Here is a 20033-nt window from a genome sequence, read left to right as displayed (position 1 = left end):
GTAGAGCAGTGTGTCTCAATCTTGGACCACTTCAGATGGGTGAACTTCAAGTCCCAGAATTCCCCAGGCAGCTATGCTGGCTGGGTAATTCTGGGACTTGAAGTCCGCCCATTTTCAAGTTCTTCTCTGGAGCTTGAGCATTCCAGGTCTTCCCACCACAAATGCTCAGGTCTGATTGGGCCTTCTGTCCACTTATAAGAAATATTAAGGAGCTAACGTCCTAGGGGTGGGGACGAGGTCTGGAGGCCTGTTGCAAAATATAGAATTTTCTGGAAGCTGAGAACGCTCTCAAAATCGAGGGTAGGGACAAGGGAGGCTGGGCAATGTTGCAGGTAAGTGGAGGAGAAGGTAACTTCTCTACCAGTGGCCAACACTCTTCACCCACCCCGGAGTTCTCTTGCATTTGTGAAGCGTCAACGAATTTCAGCCTGCCAGGCTGAGGACTTCCAGGCCTACTTCGGACTGAACCAAGAAGCATTGATGTAACCATTCACACAACCTGGGCCACACCAGTAGCCTTTGGGACTTTGGGGGTGATGGAGATCTGGCATATTTCGGAGGAAGCTGGGATTGACGGTCATGCCTTCTAGAGAACTTTCTGCTAGGGCAAGCTGGAGTGTGCCCAGAGTTGGGGGCAGATTGGTTGCATTATTGGAAGAGCACCATGACAGTCCACACCAGATTCCCAACACCATGATTGGGGAACTTCTGTTCTTCTGCCTTGTCTCTACCCATGGAAGACCTAGATCCAGCAGTCAGGGCCGCTATCTATTTAGAGACCGCCCTGTGAACCGCTTGCTTCTACCTCCACCGTTCAACCCAAGTCCTGCGACCAAAGCCTCTGGAGGGATCATCTCCAGAACTTCAGATGAGGAAGTGGACTCCAGAGGACGGCTGATCTAGACTTCATGGTGTCTTCCATGAGTTGGATTTAAGCCCTTGGTGGAAGTCCCCGTGGTCGATGGTGGCTTTACAGGAGACGATATTCTGAGATACGACCCAAGTGACCTTCCCCCAAGCTTAGTGTGAGCGTGCAGAAATCCCCAGGGGGCTCCAAACGATATGATGAGAAATCATTTTGGTCATCTTTACTTTCCCCCTCACCCCCACCCTGTTTTTGCCCCCCTCCTCCCCCCATGATTTTTATTTTGCTTTAGTTTTTATGCTTTCCTTCTTCATATCATTTGTTCTGTCAGGTGTTCCCTGGCCATCGCCTTGCCCATCTCCTTCCTCTCGCCCACCTCGCTACCAGTCAGCTCCCACCTCTCTTCCACCACGGGCAGCCACCCCTACAAGGCCGCCCGCCAGGCCCCCCTCGCGGTCCTCCAGGCCCCCGTCTCACCCCTCTGACCATGGCTCTCCAGCTCCCGTCTCTACTCTGCCTAAACGCATGTCTTCAGAAGGTACCAATACCACAAAAGTTTTGTTTGTTCATTGAGTTTGCGTTTTTGTCTTTGTGTTTGATTTCCTCCTCCCCTTTTCTGCGAGTGGCGGGTCAGAGGGGAGCCTGGGCTCTTGGAGAAGACCCGGTGGCTTCCTACTTGGTTGGTTGATCTTCTGGCCTCCAAAGCAGCTGGAATGAGTTGGCCCTTTTCTCAAGCTGGGAAGAGGAGAAGAAGCACCGTTCATGGTGTTGCAAAGCCCATGTAGATGTAATAGCTTTGTGTGAGGGTTGCTCCCAGGTCTCATGTCTTCCCCAATCCCTTCTTAACAACGAGAAGGGTCAACTGTTAGGTGGACCCTTGCCTTAAGCCATCTTCAAGGCTCATGTTGCTTTTAACCAGAACGGACGGTCCATTCGGATGTGTGGTTCAACTCGTGTTTCTCAATCTTGGCCACTCATTGGCTGGGGAATTCTGGGAGTTGAAGTCTACTCATCTTAAAAGTGGCCAAGGTTGAGAAACTGGGTTAAATTGAAAACCCAGTTTATTTTCTCTTTTTGATGAATTACGAATTTTTGCTCCAAAATGCAGACTAGAAGACTTTTGAGATCAAATAAATAAATTTGTTAAGAGGGATGTTGGAGGTTGTTTTGGCGGAGTGGGGGAAGGCAGATTGTAGGTCAAATTGGAGAAGATTTGGGGACTTGGATATGTAAGTTTCGGACCCACCCCAATGAGAATATTGTCTCTCTCTCTGCCCTCACAAAGTGACTGTTGACTCCTCCACCCTTTTGACACAAATTTTTCCTTCTTTCCTATTTGCACATTCATCAGAAATGTCCCCTTTCAAATTTTAATCCCTGCAAATCCCCGTTGAAGAGCCTGGGCTGTCTGGGAGAATAGATAAAATTAGGTAGAATTCCATGGGGGTCTCTGTGTTCCCTTTGAAGTCGTGGTGATTCCTAAAAAGTCTGTTTGAATGATTTACAATGTCTCTTTGGAGAAGGGAGGCGTGTCCAGCAGGGAAGCACCGTGAGCCAAATAAACTTACGTTTTGAAGGAGCAGGTGATCGATTCACCCTCCTGATGGATAGGATCAGCCTCTGATGGCCAGGCAGAAATCCTATGGAAAAAAATATTGGAGATTGCCTTCGTTGCAGGGAGTTATAAAAAAAAAAACACAGAAGAAAACAATCAATTGAAACTGGGCTTTTGGGAAGAGATGCCCCATCTCATAAATTGCATTTTGCAAAGCCCTGAAGAGCTGTGAGGGAGGAAGACGCTGGCTTTAAATCTGGTGAAACCCCGTGTAGGTAGTCCTTGACTTATGACCGCATTTGGGTACTGGAACTTCTGTTGCAAAGTGACATTAAGTGAATCATGCCTGATTTTACGACTTGTGGGAAGCCGAGTACCCAAATTTTGCTCACATGACCATGGGGATACTGCAACGGACGTAAGTGTGGGAAAACGGTCATAAGTCACTTCTTTCAGGGCTGTTGTAACTTCAAGCGTTCACTAAACGAATGGTCGTAAGTGAAGCATTACCTGCACGTGGCTAAAATGCAGTTGTTGGACTGTAGCGGAGGGTCAAAGGGGCTTTTTGCCTGGTGTTCACAGTTTGGGGGTTGTGTGGCTTTTTCCAGGACCCCCCCGGATGTCTCCCAAGGCGCAGCGGCACCCGCGAGGCCACCGAGTCCCGGCGGGGAGAGGCGTCATCTCCAGTGGCTTAGAATTCGTCTCCCACAACGTGCCCGGCGAAGCCAGCTCCTCCTCCTCTTCTTCCTCCACCTCTTCCTCCTCAGCCCGAGGCAGCTCTTCAGGTGGGACGTGGTCCTCCGTGGTCATGGGGGGTAAGTTGAAGCTTGGCACGCGGTAGGAATGTCCTACTCCAAACATTGGGGTTTAAAACGTCCCCGAATTTCCAGACCGGCCTCCTTGCCCGTGGTCCATTTTGGGGACGGATTACACCAGACGCAGCCTTAACGCAACGCGCACACCTCCCCCTTTTGTAATGAGGAATCCTTTGGGCAGGCTGGCTGGGGATTCTGGCCCCAACAAGAGGGCCACGTTGAATCCCAGGCTGTCAACAAACATGCGTGACCAGAAATACCAGTTGCGGCATCACGCGTGTCTTAGGAAGTTCCTGGTCAGCAGCTGATGTTGCTGGCATTCATGCCCTGCGCTGCCAGTTTTATATCTCTTGTCTAGACCAGGGTTGGCCAAGCTTGGCAACTTTAAGACTTGTGGACTTCAACTCCCAGAATTCCCCAGCCAGCAATAGGATTCTGGGAGTTGGAAGTCCACAAGTCTTAAAGTTGCCAAGCTTGGCCGCGTCTGGTCTAGATCATAGTGGGAGGTTTGCCTCTTAAGAGCTGGGGACCCCCGTAACAAACTGTCCTGTCCTTTCTTTCTAGTCACCAGGTCGTCCCCCAAGGCGCACAGACCCCGGTCTCCGAGGCAGAGCAGCGGGGCAGGGACCCCTTCCGGCCCGGCCTTGTCTTCCCCCCAAGCTGGCTCGACCCCGGCCGAATTTGCAGCCACCCCGGTGCCAGCGGCCTCGCCCACCCCCCGCCAGCCCTGCCACCAACAGGGCAGGCACCCCATCTGCCGAAGGTAAACGACTCTGGCTGGCTTTTCAGCCTCCCCCCCCTCTTCCCCGGGCTGAGCCTGGTTCAGAAGGGAAAACCAGATGATGATCTAATGCAGAAGGAAGCGGGGAACAGGGGCTTCCCCCAATTTTGGCCGTAGACGTGAAGTGCGTTTACTAGTTTTTCTGGATGAGGGTTAGCATTTGGGCCGATATTTAATCTCTGGGCCTCGAGTGCCGTTTTTTTCCTCTACAGTAGGAAATAGATGAAGGAAAAGTTTGTTCGTGGGGTGCTTGGTGTTCTCTGAGCTTGGGGGTTTTCTTGCAGACATTTCATGGGTACCATCATCGGTACTAGAAGGGAGGTTGGTTTACGGAGAAGGAGAGGGGAAGGAGGAGGACTGGTGGGTTCTTGGTGCTCTCTGAGCTTTGCGGCCTTTTTACGCAGATGTTTCATTACCCAGTTTGGTAACATCATCGGTACAAGGGAGAGTGGGGTTTGCTACATTCCCTCGCATGGATGATGTTCCCTAGTGGGGTCGTGAAAAGTCTGGAAGAAAACAGCCAAGCTCAGAGAGCACCAAGGACCCCTCATTTCAACCCAGAGCTACAAATATTCTATCCATCCAATTTCGCTTGGTGGACTTTTAAGTGGCATGGCGATCTGCTGCTCCCCTGCCTGCCTGCTGCCCCTTGGATTGTGAGGGTGCTGCGCGTGGGAATCTCAGCCAGGCGTTTGACTTACACAGCTGAGGTGACCCCAGTTTTCCTCCCTAGCAAAAGACTCCAGGCTATATGAGCAGAGGCAGGGCGGCTCCTCCCCTGCTGCAGCCAAGGAACATCTCAAGCCCAGTGAAGTTTCTCCCAATTTTAGCAAGCCGGAAAGCAAAGGTAAGATCCGGCTAAATGTTGGGGTGGGGTGGGATGGGAGGGCCCTCTTGAAAACATGCTGAGATTTCTGGGGTGCTGGGTGCTGTCTGAGCTTGGCTGTTTTCTTGCACGACCCAACTAGGGAATGTCATTACTGCAAGGGGCTGTAGCAGAGCCCACATTCCCTACTAGCACTGATGACGTTCCCTAGTTGGGTCATGAAACGTCCCCAACCTCAGCTCCCGGGGTGACATGAAACGTCACCCCGGGAGCCGAGATGGCGCAGTGGTTAGAGTGCAGTACTGCAGCTACTTCAGCTGACTGCTAGTTCAGCAGATCAGCAGATCAAATCTCACCGGCTCAAGGTTGACTCAGCCTTCCATCCTTCCGAGGTGGGAAAATGAGGACCCAGATTGTTGGAGGCAATACGCTATTTAGTATACTGTCTTTGGTGTAAGCTGCCCAGAGTCCTCGGAGAGTGGGCGGCATAGAAATGTGACTAATAAAAATAAATAAAATAAATAAAGCTCTCACAGCTCAACCCTGAGCTACAAATCTTCTCTTGATCGATGCTGCCATTGAAGGCCCATATTTCTGGACCTTAAAGAAGGCACATTGGAGGAGGCAACGTATAGATAAGGGACACCTCTGAGGGCATTTTCACGGATCTGTCAGCATTTGGGGAAAGTCTCAATGTTGGAGACTAATTTTGGGGAAGTGTCAGTACAGACGGTCCTCCCACTTATAGCCATTTCTTTAGTGACCATTTCGAGTTAGGATGCATCTGAAAAAAGGGACTTATAATGGGGTCCTTGCCCTTACGACTGTTGCCCCATGCCCATGGCCATATGAATGAAATTGGGGTGCCCACCAAACGCCATTGGAGCGTGCCAGGGGATAACTGGCATCTTTCCTCTAAACAGGAGTTTCTCCGGCGGTTCTAGAACACAGAAAGCAGATCGACGATTTGAAGAAATTCAAGAACGACTTTAGGGTAAGGACTCTGGCGGTGCTGCCCCCCACCCTTCCAGACAGCGTCTTCCCTCTGTAAGTCCCAGATTAGGAAATAAATCCACTTTCTTCCCCCCCCCCTTTTTTTTTTCTCTCTTTCCCCCAGTTACAGTCCAGTTCTAACCCCGAAATGGTGGAGCAGCTGCTAAGTAAAAACCGGGAGGGTGAAAAAGCCCGGGAGGTCCCCAAGGAGAAGATGGACCCCACCTCTAAAGACTCGGCGGCTGAACCGGGCAGCAACGCGGCCTCCTTAGCCGGCGGGAGCAACCCCCCGAACAGCCCGAGCGTTTCGCCCGCCATCAGCCTGGCCGAGCAGAAGGCTGGGCCGGAGGTGACCTCCCAGGGCGTGCAGACCTTGGGCCCCGGGGCCAAGCAGGAGAAGGAGGACAAGGAGGAGAAAAAGGATGCCACCGAGTGAGTGAGGCTGCCTGGGCTCCAGGGAGGGGCATTGAACGCATCTGCCAAGCTTTGCTGGGGGGGGGGCGGGGGGGGTTCTCTTTTGCCCAGCTGTGAAGGTTGGTGAGGGCTGGGATAGCAGGGTGGGTAGGTGCTTGGTTTGTCCACCAGGGGGCGCCCTGCCACTTGTGGACCAGAGAGCCCTCGGCCCTCCAGTGCTTGATTCCGTTCCTCCTTTCTCTTTGCCATATTAATTCTATTTATTTTGCACCCTGCCATTTTATGCCAAGGCCTGCCAGTCTTCCTTCCTTCGTTCCTTCCTTCCCTCCCTTGTGCAACCTCAAGCCTTCTAAAACTTTAAGACTTCTGGATTTCAACTCCACAAGTCTTAAATTCTGGGAGTTGAAGTCCACAAGTCTTAAAGTTGCCAAGGTTGGAGACCCCTGCCCTAAAACAGGACCAAGATGGGTCTTCCTTGCCCTTTTGTGCATGTGTGTTTGTGTCTTTTGTCCCCTCAGACAAGTCAGAAAATCCACGTTGAATCCCCACGCGAAGGAGTTCAACCCTCGGTCTTTTGCCCAGGTGAGCCCAGAGGACCTCCCCTCCCCCCTCCCCAAAGCAGAGTTTTCTTCCTTTGGCAGTTCCCCCAAAACTCTCCAAAATTGGCCTGTGGAGGAAAAGCGCCCACATTTTCCATGAAAGCTGAACTAAGATAGTCCTTGACTTAAGGCAGTTTGTTTTAGTGGCCGTTTGAAGTTACAACGGCACTGAAAATGTGACTTAACGACCGTCTTTCACACGACCATTGCAGTCTCCCTGTGTTCAGATGAACAAAATTCAGACGCTTAGCAACTGACTCATATTGATGACGGTTTGCAGTGTCACCGGGTCCCCTTTTGGGAGCTCCTGGGCAGCAAAATCCATGGGGAAGCCAGCGGGACCAGCCGAAACGTGAAGCTTGGTTGCGATCCTGACTCCCAGAAGGAGAGCTTGGAGCTCTGCGTCCTCCTGGGGTGTGTTGGGGCCCACTGGAGTTGCTCCTGAGTGGCCGTCTTGACCTCGTCCCTCCCCTCCTGTCCTCTTCAGCCCAAACCTTCCACCACGCCAACATCGCCCCGTCCGCAAGCCCAGCCCAGCCCATCTATGGTGGGCCACCAGCAACCTGCTCCGGTCTACACCCAGCCTGTTTGCTTCGCCCCCAACATGATGTACCCGGTTCCTGTCAGCCCAGGCGTTCAGGTAAGGGGGAGGCCCACCTGGGGCTCCTGTCTCGGAACTCCTCGGAAGAAGAAGATGGAGCCAGCCCAGAGGCAAAGGAGGGACCGTGGCCCAATCTTGGCCCACTTGAGGACTTCAACTCCCAGAATTCCCCAGCTGGCTGAGGAGTTCTGGGAGCTGAAGTCCACGAGGGGCCAAGGTTGGACACCTCTGCTCTAGAGGGCAATCATGCTGGCTGGGGAATTCTGGGAGTTGAAGTCCACAAGTCCTCAAGGGGCCACAGTTGAGAAACCCTGGTCTGGCTTGCCCTCTTAACGGCCGTCCGCCTTCCCTTCCAGCCCTTGTACCCGATCCCCATGACTCCGATGCCGGTCAACCAGGCCAAGACCTACAGAGCAGGTAAAGGTGAGGAGAACACGGTGGTGTGTGTGTGTGTTTTTGGGGGGTGCATGCAGAGGTCCCAAGGGGTTAAAGCTCAGCCGGGGGGCAGCGGGAGGGGGCCGGGGCGTGGAGGGGGCCCAGCCAAAGACGGTGCCCTCCTGGAAGTGTCCTTCTCTCTGTCTCCGCAGTGGCCAACATGCCTCAGCAGCGACAAGACCCCCACCCCCAGAACGCCCTGATGCACCCAGCCTCGGCCGCAGGGGCCCCCATGGTCGCCACGCCGCCAGCCTACTCGACCCAGTATGTCACCTACAGCCCCCAGCAGTTCCCCAGCCAGCCTCTGGTGCAGCACGTGCCCCACTACCAGTCTCAGGTACGGCTTGAGCCCCCCCTCCCCCTCCGCCCCCTGCAGCAGCCGGGCCCCAACCCTCCCCCCCCCACAGAACTCTGCTCTCCAGATTGAGGGGCAACCCCTCTCCACTTACAGACTGCCCCTCCCCCCCACCCCTCCCCCACATGGCTGCAGGTGGCCAAAGACTTTCCTGGAGGGTCCCTCATTGCAAAGGGGTCGCCCTGTGGAGGGAGGCATTTGGGCTGGTTCTGGATTCCATGGGGGGTGGGAGGGCCTGCTGTGGTTCCCACTGACTGGTCAGTCTCCGTGCTGTGCGCACCACCAAGTGGTGACCCCTGTCAGTAGCAGAATATTTCAGATGGGGGGGGGGCTGGTCTGGCTTCAGATGGGTCAGGGGTCCCAGTCGTAGGCTGCCTTGTAGGCACCTTCATGTGGGGCCAGAACCCACTCAGCAGCTTCCTCTGTGTATCCAGCGCTCACGGTCTCTCTCTCTCTCTCTCTCTCTTTTCCTCTGTCTCCTCCTTAACTTTTCCTTTCTCTCTTTCTTTTCCTCTGTCTCTTTCTCTTTACTTTTCCTCTTCCTCTTTCTTACTTTTCCTTTCTCTTTTTCTCTTTTCTTTCTTTTCCTCTCTTTCTCTTTACTTTTCCTCTTCCTCTTTCTTACTTTTCCTCTCTCTTGTCTCTTTCTTACTTTTCCTTTTTCTCTCTCTCTCTCTTTCTTTTCCTCTTTCTCCTCCTTAACTTTTCCTTTCTCTCTTTCTTTTCCTCTGTCTCTTTCTCTTTACTTTTCCTCTTCCTCTTTCTTACTTTTCCTTTCTTTTTCTCTCTTCTTTCTTTTCTTCTGTCTCTTTACTTTTCCTCTTCCTCTTTCTTACTTTTCCTCTTTCTTCTTCCTTTTCCTCTCTCTTGTCTCTTTCTTACTTTTCCTTTTTCTCTCTCTCTCTCTCTTTCTTTTCCTCTTCCTCCTTCTCCTTCTCCCCCGCAGCACCCCCACGTCTATAGCCCTGTCATTCCGGGCAACGCTCGGATGATGGCGCCGCCGGCTCACCCACAGCCCGGCCTAGTTTCTTCTCCTGCCACCCAGTACGGGGCCCACGAACAGACGCATGCGATGTATGGTAGGATGACATGATTTGCATTCTTTTTTAAACAAAAAGCACAAAAAAAAAAACCAATCCCACCCCTTTTTAATGCCCCCACCCACCCACCCACGCAGGGCAGCGCGTTTGCGGAGCTGAGGAGAGGAAAACCGGCACTTTGTGTTTTGAGTTTGTTCAGGAAAACAAACGATGTTGGTTGGAAGAATAAAGTACGATTCTAAAGCCTGGCCAGTCGTGGCCCCCGTTTCAGTCTCTGATCCTGTCTTCGGAATAGTCTGGATATCTGCCCACCCCCTTCCGGCCCAGCCGCTTCCCACGCTCCCTATCGGCACCTCTGAGTGTGCAGACCCTCCCGGCCGAAATGGTCTTGCAGACCCCAGGGCTGATGGAGAAAGAAGGGCGCTCGGCCTCTCTCCAGCCACGGGTTGGTACCCCCCCATGGCGCTTCTCTCCTGGCGCGAGTCAGTGGGTCCCCCTCGGTGCTCGGCCCCCCCTTCATCCTCCTGCACACACAGCCCCCCAGAACAATCCCTGCCTCTCGGTGGCTTCAGCTGGGCTGCTGTGCCTGCAGGCCCCCTCCCCAGGCAGGAAGCGCTCGACCGATTCTTCAGCCATGAATAGGCCTGTGTTTGCCTCCAGACGCCACGGCCAGAGGCTCCTCTGTGCTCAGGCATCCCCAAGAGTGCCTGTCAGCAGCGCTCCTGGGAAGTGGGGGACCCCCTCACGCTGGTCCTTAGGACAGGAGGAAGGCCCGGGGGGGAGGGGGGGAAGCCCACCTTCCAATGACTCTCTGCCTAACTAAATTCTTTTATTTTGAGCGATGAAGTGGCTTGGATGAGTAACAAACTTTGGTTCCCATGATTTTAACATTTTTTTTTAAAGATACTCCTGTTCCTCCTCCTGGGGGAGGGGTTGGGGGGCTCTGGGGCTGTTTCTTAGAGGCTTTTGCCCCTTTGTCTACAGAGAGGATTTTGGGGGGAGGGAGGGGGCAACTGCTGCAGGTCTGGGTTTTCTTGCAAAATGCACAGCAGCCCCCTTGCAAAAGAGGGTCCAAGCCGTGGATGCTCCTGGTTAGGAGAATCCCGAGACCCTTCTCTGCCTGACCCCCCCACCCAATTCAGCCATCCTCATCGCTAAGCAAGGTGCTTTATTTATCTATCTATCAAATTTATCGGCTGCCCATCTTAACTTCTCTCCATTAAAACTTCCCCCCACATTCCCATTGAAAATCCAGCTGTCCTGTCGACCTGGTCCTGAATGGGGGGGGTGGGAGGGTCAGGAACCCCTGAACCCCCGTTGTCATAGCCGGTGAAACCACTATGATCCTGGTCCCATTTCCCCCCCCCCCCCCCGCAGGCTGGAGAGAGGGTCCGTTTTTAGGGAGGGGGCCTGCTTTTCCTGGACAAGAGGGTCTCGGGTATGATGCAACCCTTGAATTAAGAAATTGGTGGGGGATATTCTTGGGGCTTCAGCATTTAAGGCTACGGCGGTCTTTAGCTTGTTGGAAACGGAGAAAAATGCTGGTTAAAATCATTGTCATTAAAGTCGTCATAAGCTTTGAGGGGCGACAGCATTCAAAGGTAGTGTCTCTTAAGCTTGGCCGCTTGAAGATGGGCGGACTTCAACTCCCAGAATTCCCCAGCCAGCGCGCATGCGCTGGCTGGGGAATTCTGGGAGTTGAAGTCCGCCCATCTTCAAGCGGCCAAGCTTAAGAGACACTGCTTTAATGTGTCTCTCTCTGCAAAACTTAAAACTTGATGATGTTCCTGATCTCCGTCCCGAAATGTTTGCCATCTTCTGAATGTTTTGATGCGCCAAAAGAAACGCTAACTCGCCCCTTCTTCCTTCCTCTGGAGGGAAGTTGCTTCCACGGGTCCCTAAAAGTCCCACCTAATAAAAAGCAGCGATGCCTTTGGCTCAGATTGACCCCCAATTCACCATTTAGATATAAACCTATGTACAAAAGCAGCCTTGACGGCCAAACTAACAAGAGTTTGTTCCAGCGCCTGGGTTACATTCTGATTTTTAGTGGTTTCCTATGTCTTGATTTTCTTTTTTTTTTCCCTCTCTGCTGGGAATCCAATATGATCAACTGCGCAGGAGCTTTGCAGGGGGGAAAATGAGAGCTCGGTTGCAGATTGCTCGAAATACGTTTGAATCCTGATTATTTTCTTTCCTGTTGTGTCTTAATCGTATGCAAAATGAACTTTTTTAATGATGAACGTCTTAATTGTAACGCATTCCGAATGACAATCGTAATCTGTTGGAAACTTTTTTTTTTTTTAATTGGCTTGTGCATGGAAAAAAAAAATAGCCATGTTAATTGACTGGTAAAACCTTTTCCAGAAGCTTGGAAAGTGGGGCTTTAATCTTACGGCATGTGGCTAATTTCCCTTTTTATTTCTCAAATCCAGCATGTCCCAAAATACCCTACAGCAAGGAGACAGGCCCTTCTTTCTACTTCGCCAGTGAGTTGAGGATTTTGTTTTTTGTACTAACTTTGATGTTACACGTTGCACAGATCTTGTCGGTAAAAGGGGGAAATTGGACTCCCTTCCCTCGGCCTTTGCACCAAACCTTCTCTCGGCAGACGGAGTTTTATTTTTCCTCGGGGGGGGGGGGGGAGGGGTCGTGAACTTGTAGGATATCCAGAGTTGCCGAAGGAAGCTGTCGGAGGAACTTTTGGTTCTGTTTGGCAGAGAAACGCAAGTAAAATGACCATCAGGACTGGGTCCCTTGGGAAAGAGTGGCCTCCTTATGCAAAATCCTGCTCGGTGTGTGTTTCTCATGGTCTTGTTGTTATTAATACATTTATTTGCCACCTAACTTGCTCCTCTAGGTGGGTAGGGTAGGGTAGGGTAGGGTAGGGTAGAGTAGAGTAGAGTAGAGTAGAGTAGAGTAGAGTAGAGTAGGAGAGGGGTAGGGTAGGGTAGGGTAGAGTAGAGAGTAGGAGGGGGTAGAGTAGAGTAGAGAAGGAGAGGGGTAGGGTAGAGTAGAGAGTAGGAGGGGGGTAGGGTACAGTAGAGTAGAGTAGAGTAGAGAAGGAGAGGGGTAGAGTAGGTAGAGTAGGCTCTACTTCCCCCCTCTCCCAATCCCTTCCCTCCAGGCTATATTCCCTACCACTCTGAGCAGAGAGGGAGTAAGCGTGGGGCATTGAATCTCATCCTGCAACAACTTCTACATTTGCTGGTGGTGTCCCAACTGCCCAAAGAGGCAGGTTCCGACTCCACCATAGATCCTCGGTCAATCTGAGGATCTATGCAGCAGGATGGGGGGGGGGGGTATACAACCCTCCTGGGGGAACTTAACACCCCCCCCCATCATCTGCTGTCCGTCTTTCCCCTTGGGCAACCCTGGCCTGCCCACTTGGGGTCCTGACCCATCAGTTCCCTTGTGTGAAACGGAGGCCGTCCCACTCCATCCTTGGGACCAGGAAATGGCCCTTTTATGACCTGTGGACTTCAACTCCCAGAATTCCATGCTGGCTCAAGACTTTTGGGAGTTGAAGTCCCCAGGTCATAAAGGGGCTGTAGTTGCCCACCTCTGCTCCGGACCATTTATACTGGGAAAAGAGGGCCGAGCTTTCTGCCTTTCAGGCAAAGATCTTGACCATCATCTAACCGAGTTTGGCCGTCTCCTGCCTGAACGGTGGTCAGGGGTTCCTCCGAGCTCATTTTTGGCACCTCCTGCCTGCAGAATTCCAGTGGAACTGGGCTGCTTCCTTTCACCCCGTTCTTAGGCTCCGGTCTCTGTTGCACAATTAGCCTTTCTCCGTCTCCACCCCCCCCTCCCCCAACCTCGGAGTAGCTACTCAGAGCTTTTGCAGGATTTTTTTTCTGACTTTCTCTTTTCCTTCCCTTTCTTCTCCATTTTTTTTTTTTTGCTGACCTTCAGTTTTTCACTTCTCCTCCTCGTGCAGAATTAAGCCTCCGAACTGCTTCCTTGAGACATCATTTTCAGGGAAGGCTGGTGCAGAGATGCCAGGGGTCTCTCAAGGCCTGGCCTGTGCCCCTCTGCCCCCCCCTTTTTTTTCGGGGGTGTCTAGCAGACTAGGAAGTTAAATCCAAATATTTTTCTCCTGTGCAGTTTCCCTGTGGGGCATTTTTGGGTTCTCCTTCCCCAGAGGAGGGACGTGGTGGTGGCTGGAGGGCTACATCAGCAAGTTTCTCTCCCTGCCAGATTTTACTGCAAATGGTGGATACCTCGTTGGTGTGAAAGGAAGGGGTTTGGGGGGCGGCAAGCCAGGATTTTGTCCTGGGGGGTGGTCCAAAGCAGTTTGGCTTTGGGATAAACTGGAAGTCAGAGACGCACCTTGGTGTAGTCCAGTCTAGAGCAGCGTTTCTCGACCACGGCAGCTTGAAGACGGGTGGACTTCCTGGAGTCCTAGGAGTTGAAGTCCACCCATCTTCAAGCTGCCGTGGTTGAGAAACCCTGAGCTGTGAAGGACCCCTGCCCAAGGAAACCAGGAGGGTACTTCAGCGAATAGCATTAGCTTGAAGGACGGGGAATTGGGGGACATTTGACCCCTTGGTGGTGGAGTCTGCAGAGCCATTGTCCGCCTTAAGACTGCTGGCAGCCTCACCAGGGAAGCCCCCCCTCCCCATCTTCCTCCGTGCGCAGAGAAGCAGTGGGAGGGTGAAGCCAAGGGGCGGAGACCCCCCATCATGTGGTGCCAACCCCCAAAGGCGGGAGGGGGGAAGTGGCCGCCTGAAAGGACGGGAGACCTTTGCCCATCCCTCTTTTCTCTCCCCCCATCCAGTTTCCACCGGTTCCCTCGCTCAGCAGTACGCCCATCCCAGTGCCACCCTGCACCCCCACAGCCCACACCCGCAGCAGTCGGCCACCCCCACGGGGCAGCAACAGACGCAGCATGGGGGCAGCCACCCGGCCCCCAGCCCGGTGCAGGTAAGTGCTTCCCTGGGTGGCATGTGGGGGAAGGGAAGGGGGGAAACGGGCAGGGGCCCCAGTAGGAGCGGGCAGCGGGGCCAAACACTCGGAGGAACGCCTGTCCGATATGGGTAGTTCCCGGTTTACAGCATCCATTCATTTAGTGACCGCTCAAAGTTACATAGCACTGAAAACGTGTGTATTTACGACGGTTGCATGTCCTGGGTGGGGAGGGGGGGTCACGTGATCCCCATTTGTGGCCTTCTGACGAGTAAACGGGGAAAGCCAGATTCGTTTAATGACCATGCGATTCACTTAACAACAACTGCAGTGATTCACCTGCCCCCCCCCCCCAAAAAAAACGGTCACAAAATAAGGTGCGGCTCATTTAACAACCACCCTGCTCCTAATTCTGGTCCTAAGTCGAGGACTAGCTGTCTCGCCGGAGTCTGGCGAAGGCCGTGCCGCTGCGTGACGCATCCTCCTGGCCGTCTCTCCGCAGGCCCACCAGCACCAGGCGGCCCAGGCCCTCCACCTGACCAACGCCCAGCAGCAGTCGGCCCTCTACCACACCGGCCTGGCCCCGACGCCTCCCTCCATGACGCCCGGCTCCAGCGCCCAGTCTCCGCAGAGCAGCTTCCCGACCGCCCAACAGACCGTCTTCGCCATCCATCCGTCCCATGTCCAGCCCGCCTACACCAACCCGCCCCACATGGCCCACGTCCCCCAGGTAGCCCAGCTCCTCCGAGGTCTCGCCGGGCCCCTTTGCCCTCCCCGTCTTGGCTGCTTCTGGAAAAAGGGGCTTTGACCCACCTGGCTGTGGCCAGCCCCACCGTCCGTTCTCCCTGCAGCCGGCCCTGCCAGGAGTGCTGTCCCAGGACTTGGGCCCACCCGAGAAGCTCCTCCCAGCGCCGAGGGTCTTGGGAGAAACGGGGGCCCGACAGGAGGAGATTGGGTTGGGTGTAGAGCTGAGTTTGTGGGGCAAGACGGGTGAATTCCTGCTTTCCAATCTCCTTTCTCCGCTCCGGCCTTCCTTACGTGCCTGCTGCTTATGGGGCAAGGAGGAAGTGGAGGGGGGGATTACCCTGGACCCCTTGCCCCATCACTGGGGGAATGAAGCCCCTCGTAGAACCTGGATCGGCAGGTAGCAGCCCCACCGCGAGTCACGACGGAGATTCCTCTTTAACCCAGGACAGAGAGCAGGAGTGCTTGTGGGGGGGAGATTGTGTCCCTCGAGGGTCCCCAGACAGACGAGGGGGGTCTCCTGACGGCCTCACCCTTTGTTCCAGGCCCATGTGCAGTCAGGCATGGCTCCTTCCCACCCCCCAACCCATGCTCCAGTGATGCTCATGACGACGCAGCCACCGCCCGGCGGACCCCAGGCCATCGCCCAGAGTGCACTGCAGCACATTCCAGTGTCGACCGCCACCCACTTCCCCTATATGACACACCCTTCAGGTGAGCCCTGCGCCGTTGGCCTAGCCGGCAAGGAAGCCAGGAGCACGAGAGGGAGGGGAAAGCCGAGGGAGGGAGGCCAGGCACCACCACAGTCCCTGCTTTGTTAATGCCTGACATGAAGACGGCACGAGAAGTGGGTCAAAGAAGAGCCTTGGTAGTACAGTGGTCTAAAGCACCCTGTTATTAAGACCAGCTGCCTGCAATTACTGCAAGTTCGAATCTCCCCAGGCTCAAGGTTGACTCAGCCTTCCATCCTTTCTAAGGTAGGTAAATTGAGGACCCAGATTGTGGGGGCAATAAGCTGACTGTATAAATATACAAAAGAATGAAGGCTATTGCTTAGCGCATTGTAAGCCGCCCTGAGTCTCCGGAGAAGGGCAGCATATAAATCAAATTTTAAAAAAAGGTGCCTTGTGGGCATCGTTGCCCGAGAGCCCTCTTGAGGTTGGGAAGATGGGTTTCCATCAGTGGCACCTGGCCTTCCCCCGCCTGTTGAATAAGGGTTGAGGAAAGGAGGGGGATTGGGCTGGGAGAAGGTCCGAAGACGCCATCTGTTGACCAAGAGAGACTTAAGTTTTTTTCTCAGCCTTGGCCTCTTGAAGTTGGGTGGACTTCAACTCCCAGAATCCCCCAGCCAGCCTGCTTTGAAATGGGTGGGCTTCAAATCCCAGAGTTCCCCAGCCAACCATTTCCTGGGAGTTGAAGTCCACCCGTGTTCAAGAGAAGACGGTTGAGAAACACCGGGTTTAAATTCATGAGTTTTGGGTTGTTCCTTCCATTTAGATCTTCCAACATTTCTTGGGGTTTTTTTCCCCCGTTTTTATTTATTTTCTTTCTTTCTCTCTCTCTTCCAGTTCCCACTCACCATCAACAGCAGTTGTAAAGCTGACCCGGAGTAACTGAGGCTGGATCCCTCTTTTTGTTTTTTCTTTTAAAAAAAAAAAAAAGGCCAAATTCCTTTCTTTCTTCTCCTGCTTCGTCCAACTTGGAAGCACAGAAACAAAAGCAAAACGAAACAAAAACAAACAAAAAAAAAACCACCTTAGTATTTCACTTATTTTTAAGGGGAGAGCCAAAAAAAAAAAAAAACACCCCACCCACCCAAAGCTGAGGTTTTCCCATCCGGTAGGAAGGCTAAATCGTTTCCAAGCTTTCCGTGGGAGAATTTTTGGACCGAGGCAAAGGCCTGTCAATCCCTCGGGGGGACGATTCCATGATGTGTTGTGTCAAAGAAACTAAACCCCCCCTCCCCCCCCCAGTTCGCTTGCAGGAAGAAAAAAAAAACTGGAAAAGCTATTTATTTTTTAAAACAGCCCTTCAGAGTTACGGATTCCTGAGCTTAAGAGAACAAGAACGAGAGGCGAGTCTTGTTGCTTGTTCTCACTAAAAAAAAAAAATAATAGCAAATAGTAATTATGAAAAATCAAGACTCTAAAACAAAAATCCCTTTTCCCCGCTAACTAAACTTAAAAAGAGGTTTTGTGGGGGGGAAAGAAATCTAATGGTCAAATGGATATGGATTTATTATTTATAAAAAAAAAAAATCATGTTTGAGAGGGAAAGAGAACTGCCGTCCCAAGGCAGCGGTCTAACTTTTAAGTTAAGAGGAAAACTTACTTTGTAGATAATATAAAATAAAAACTAAAAAAATAATCATAAAAATAAAAAAAGTTTTAAAAACTGACCTATCCTGCTGGCATCTGTGTGGTCTATTTGGTTCCCCTTCCTTTCCCTCTCCCTCCCCCTCTTCCTTTTTCTTTCTTTCTCTTCCTTTTTTTTTTTCCCTTTCTCCAAACACTTTGGCACCTGGTTGAGCAGCTTTGCCTTCAGACCCACAAGGAAGACATTGCTCTGCAACCTAGGTCAAATTTATACTATCAATGCTAGGAAACTTCCTCTCCCAAGAGAGGCGACTGCCTTAATCTTTGCTCTTAGCATAGAAAGCATCTTTTGTTGAGATTCAGCCAACAGGAGCGCCTGAGAAGAGGGGAGGATTAAAGAGATCCTAGAACCAGCCATGAACACCTCTGAATACTTTTAAGGAAGGAGCACGTCTGAACCTCTTAGCAGGATTTGCCAGGGACGAGAACCAGATAAGAGACTTCTCTGTAAGTGAGCGGAGAGGCTGAAAAAGAACACACGGGTTTTCTTCCTCAAAAGTCCAATTTGGTTTTCTTTATTATTTTCAAATGTATAATTTGAAAGAACCAAGCTGTGGAACCCACCTCATCCTGGGTGGGCTTCCGTCCCTGCAGAGGCCCAACCTCTCGGATTGCAAGGCTCAAACCCGCAGGAGGCCGAAGAACTTCTCTAACTTCTGCAGGTGGCAACTCCGCCACCCACCTGCCCCTCGTCTCCCGCGTGGAGTACAACTGGACAGTCCTCCGAGTGCAGAGGTCAGTCTCTTAAACCAGGGGTCTCCAAACGCCCCTTGTGGACTTCAACTCCCAGAATTCCCCAGCTGGCTAAGGAATTCTGGGAGTTGAAGTCCACAAGTCTTAACGTGGCCAAAGTTTGGAGACCCTGGGTTCCATTCTCCCCAAGGCCCCCCGTTTCCAACCCCCCCTCCCCCCCTGGGTGTTTGTGGGTTTAGAAAGCGAGGTTTTGTTCCCATTGTCCAGAAAGCTTTGGAACTCCATGTATTACCTTAAACACAAAAGAATCTCTGAAAGATGATGATCTCTTGTTAGCAAGGAAAGGGACTGAATTTGAAACCCTGTAAGGCGGTACAAAGTAGTTGGAACCCAAATGGTTGAGGCTCAGATCTCGTGGTGGTTTGGTTGGCCTCTGTTTGAGGCTCTGTTGGGTGTTTAGAGATGCAGCAATGCACCAGAGAGGGAAATCAAATCATCATTGCTCTGTTTCTCAAGCCATTTTAAGATAGGTGGACTTCCAACTCCCAGAATTGAAGCCCACTCCTCTTTTACGTGGCTAATGCTGCTCTGAAATTAAATTTCAGGCTTAATTCAATATACCTCGCCCTGCCTACCTGGCGCCCTCTTGCTCCAAGGGAGCTTCTCCATTAGCTGTTTGGTGGAATCACAGAGCAAGGGAGGGGCTGCAAGGTTCACCCCTGGCAGTTCCTGGGACTTTCCAGCCAAACTTCCTTCCAGGTTGAGCCACTGATTAGATAAAAGGCACTTCCAGTGAAAGGCACGTGTGAATTGGCTAAAAAAACCAACCCAAACCCACCCACCATAGGCCAGGTGTTTGTTGGCCTTCTCCGGGCACTGCGAGTTTGAACTTGTCTCGAAAGTCCAACTCCTTGCAGAAAACAGCCATTTCAACTTCCTCTGTTTGGTTAAGGGATGGCAACCCTGAACAGGCTTATCACTTCCCCTTTTGCCTTCCAGCTTCCTGCTGACAGCTAGATTAAGATGATTTGCGGTGGCTGTTTTGCAGCCTACAGTTCCTCCCTGAGGTACGTTCGGTCCCGCAATGGGAACTAGGAAGTTCCCCCTCCTGTAACAGCCCTGGGCCCACATCGCCTCCCTAGCCCACCAGAAGGGAAAACAAGAATTGAAATCCGTAACGCACCGAAATAAAAAGTCCTTAACAACGTCGACTTTTGATTCTGAGAGCACATCCCTGTAGCCGTTTGTGCATTTCCCCCCCCCCTCCCCTCCCCAATTAGGTTTTCGACTTCTGACGTAGGCCGACACAAGGCCGGGGAGCAGCTCTTTGCAGAAGAGAGGGGCTAGCAATGTTGTGCTTCCGTGGAAAAGGCCACAACGGGGCAACTCCTGAGCTTCTGAAATGCTGGTTTTAAGGCAGCCTTCCTGGTTTGTTTAAAAGTTATTTTAAAGGGGTGGAAGCGATTTTTCTCAGGGTTTTTAAAAGGGAAGGAGCAGCTTCTGAAATGCCTTCGCAGCCAGAGGCGGATATCTTGACCCAGAAGGAAGGGAAGGAGGGAGGGGGAGGGGAGGGAAAGAGGGGAGGGAAAAGGAGGGAGTGAAGGAGAAATGAAAGGAACGGAAGGAAGGAAGGAAGAGGGAGGAAGGAGGGAAGGAAGGAAGGAAGGGGGAGGGGAGGGAAAGAAGGAAGGGAAAGGGAGGGAGTGAAGGAGAAATGAAAGGAACGGAAGGAAGGAAGGAAGAGGGAGGAAGGAAGGAGGGAAGGAAGGAAGGGGGAGGGGAGGGAAAGAAGGAAGGGAAAGGGAGGGAGTGAAGGAGAAATGAAAGGAACGGAAGGAAGGAAGGAAGAGGGAGGAAGGAAGGAGGGAAGGAAGGAAGGGGGAGGGGAGGGAAAGAAGGAAGGGAAAGGGAGGGAGTGAAGGAGAAATGAAAGGAACGGAAGGAAGGAAGGAAGAGGGAGGAAGGAAGGAGAGAGGAAGGAAGAGGGAGGAAGGAAGGAAGGAGGAATGGAAGGAAGGAAGGGAGTGGGGTTGG

At 52.4% G+C, this 20033-nt stretch overlaps 1 protein-coding gene across 1 annotated transcript in view; it reads left to right on the top strand.

Moving 5' to 3' along the window:
* Nucleotides 1-17329, top strand: part of ATXN2 (ataxin 2) — a 47514-nt gene extending 30185 nt beyond the window's left edge. Inside the window, 17 exon segments of the mRNA XM_070951116.1 lie at nt 1197-1403; nt 3029-3235; nt 3800-3951; nt 3953-3998; nt 4750-4863; nt 5766-5836; nt 5960-6267; nt 6768-6831; nt 7336-7488; nt 7806-7872; nt 8037-8221; nt 9186-9318; nt 11715-11768; nt 14060-14205; nt 14690-14917; nt 15477-15645; nt 16500-17329. Coding sequence (XP_070807217.1) covers nt 1197-1403; nt 3029-3235; nt 3800-3951; nt 3953-3998; nt 4750-4863; nt 5766-5836; nt 5960-6267; nt 6768-6831; nt 7336-7488; nt 7806-7872; nt 8037-8221; nt 9186-9318; nt 11715-11768; nt 14060-14205; nt 14690-14917; nt 15477-15645; nt 16500-16528 — 2333 coding nt within the window. The 3' untranslated portion in view covers nt 16529-17329.
* Nucleotides 17330-20033: the final 2704 nt, after the last annotated feature.

This window comes from Pituophis catenifer, unplaced genomic scaffold, assembly GCF_029215685.1.
Source record: "Pituophis catenifer annectens isolate HBS135680 unplaced genomic scaffold, rPitCat1.0.hap2 SCAF_10, whole genome shotgun sequence".
In the NCBI taxonomy this organism is placed as follows: Eukaryota; Metazoa; Chordata; class Lepidosauria; order Squamata; family Colubridae; genus Pituophis; species Pituophis catenifer.
This window is presented reverse-complemented; position numbering and strand designations above follow the sequence as displayed.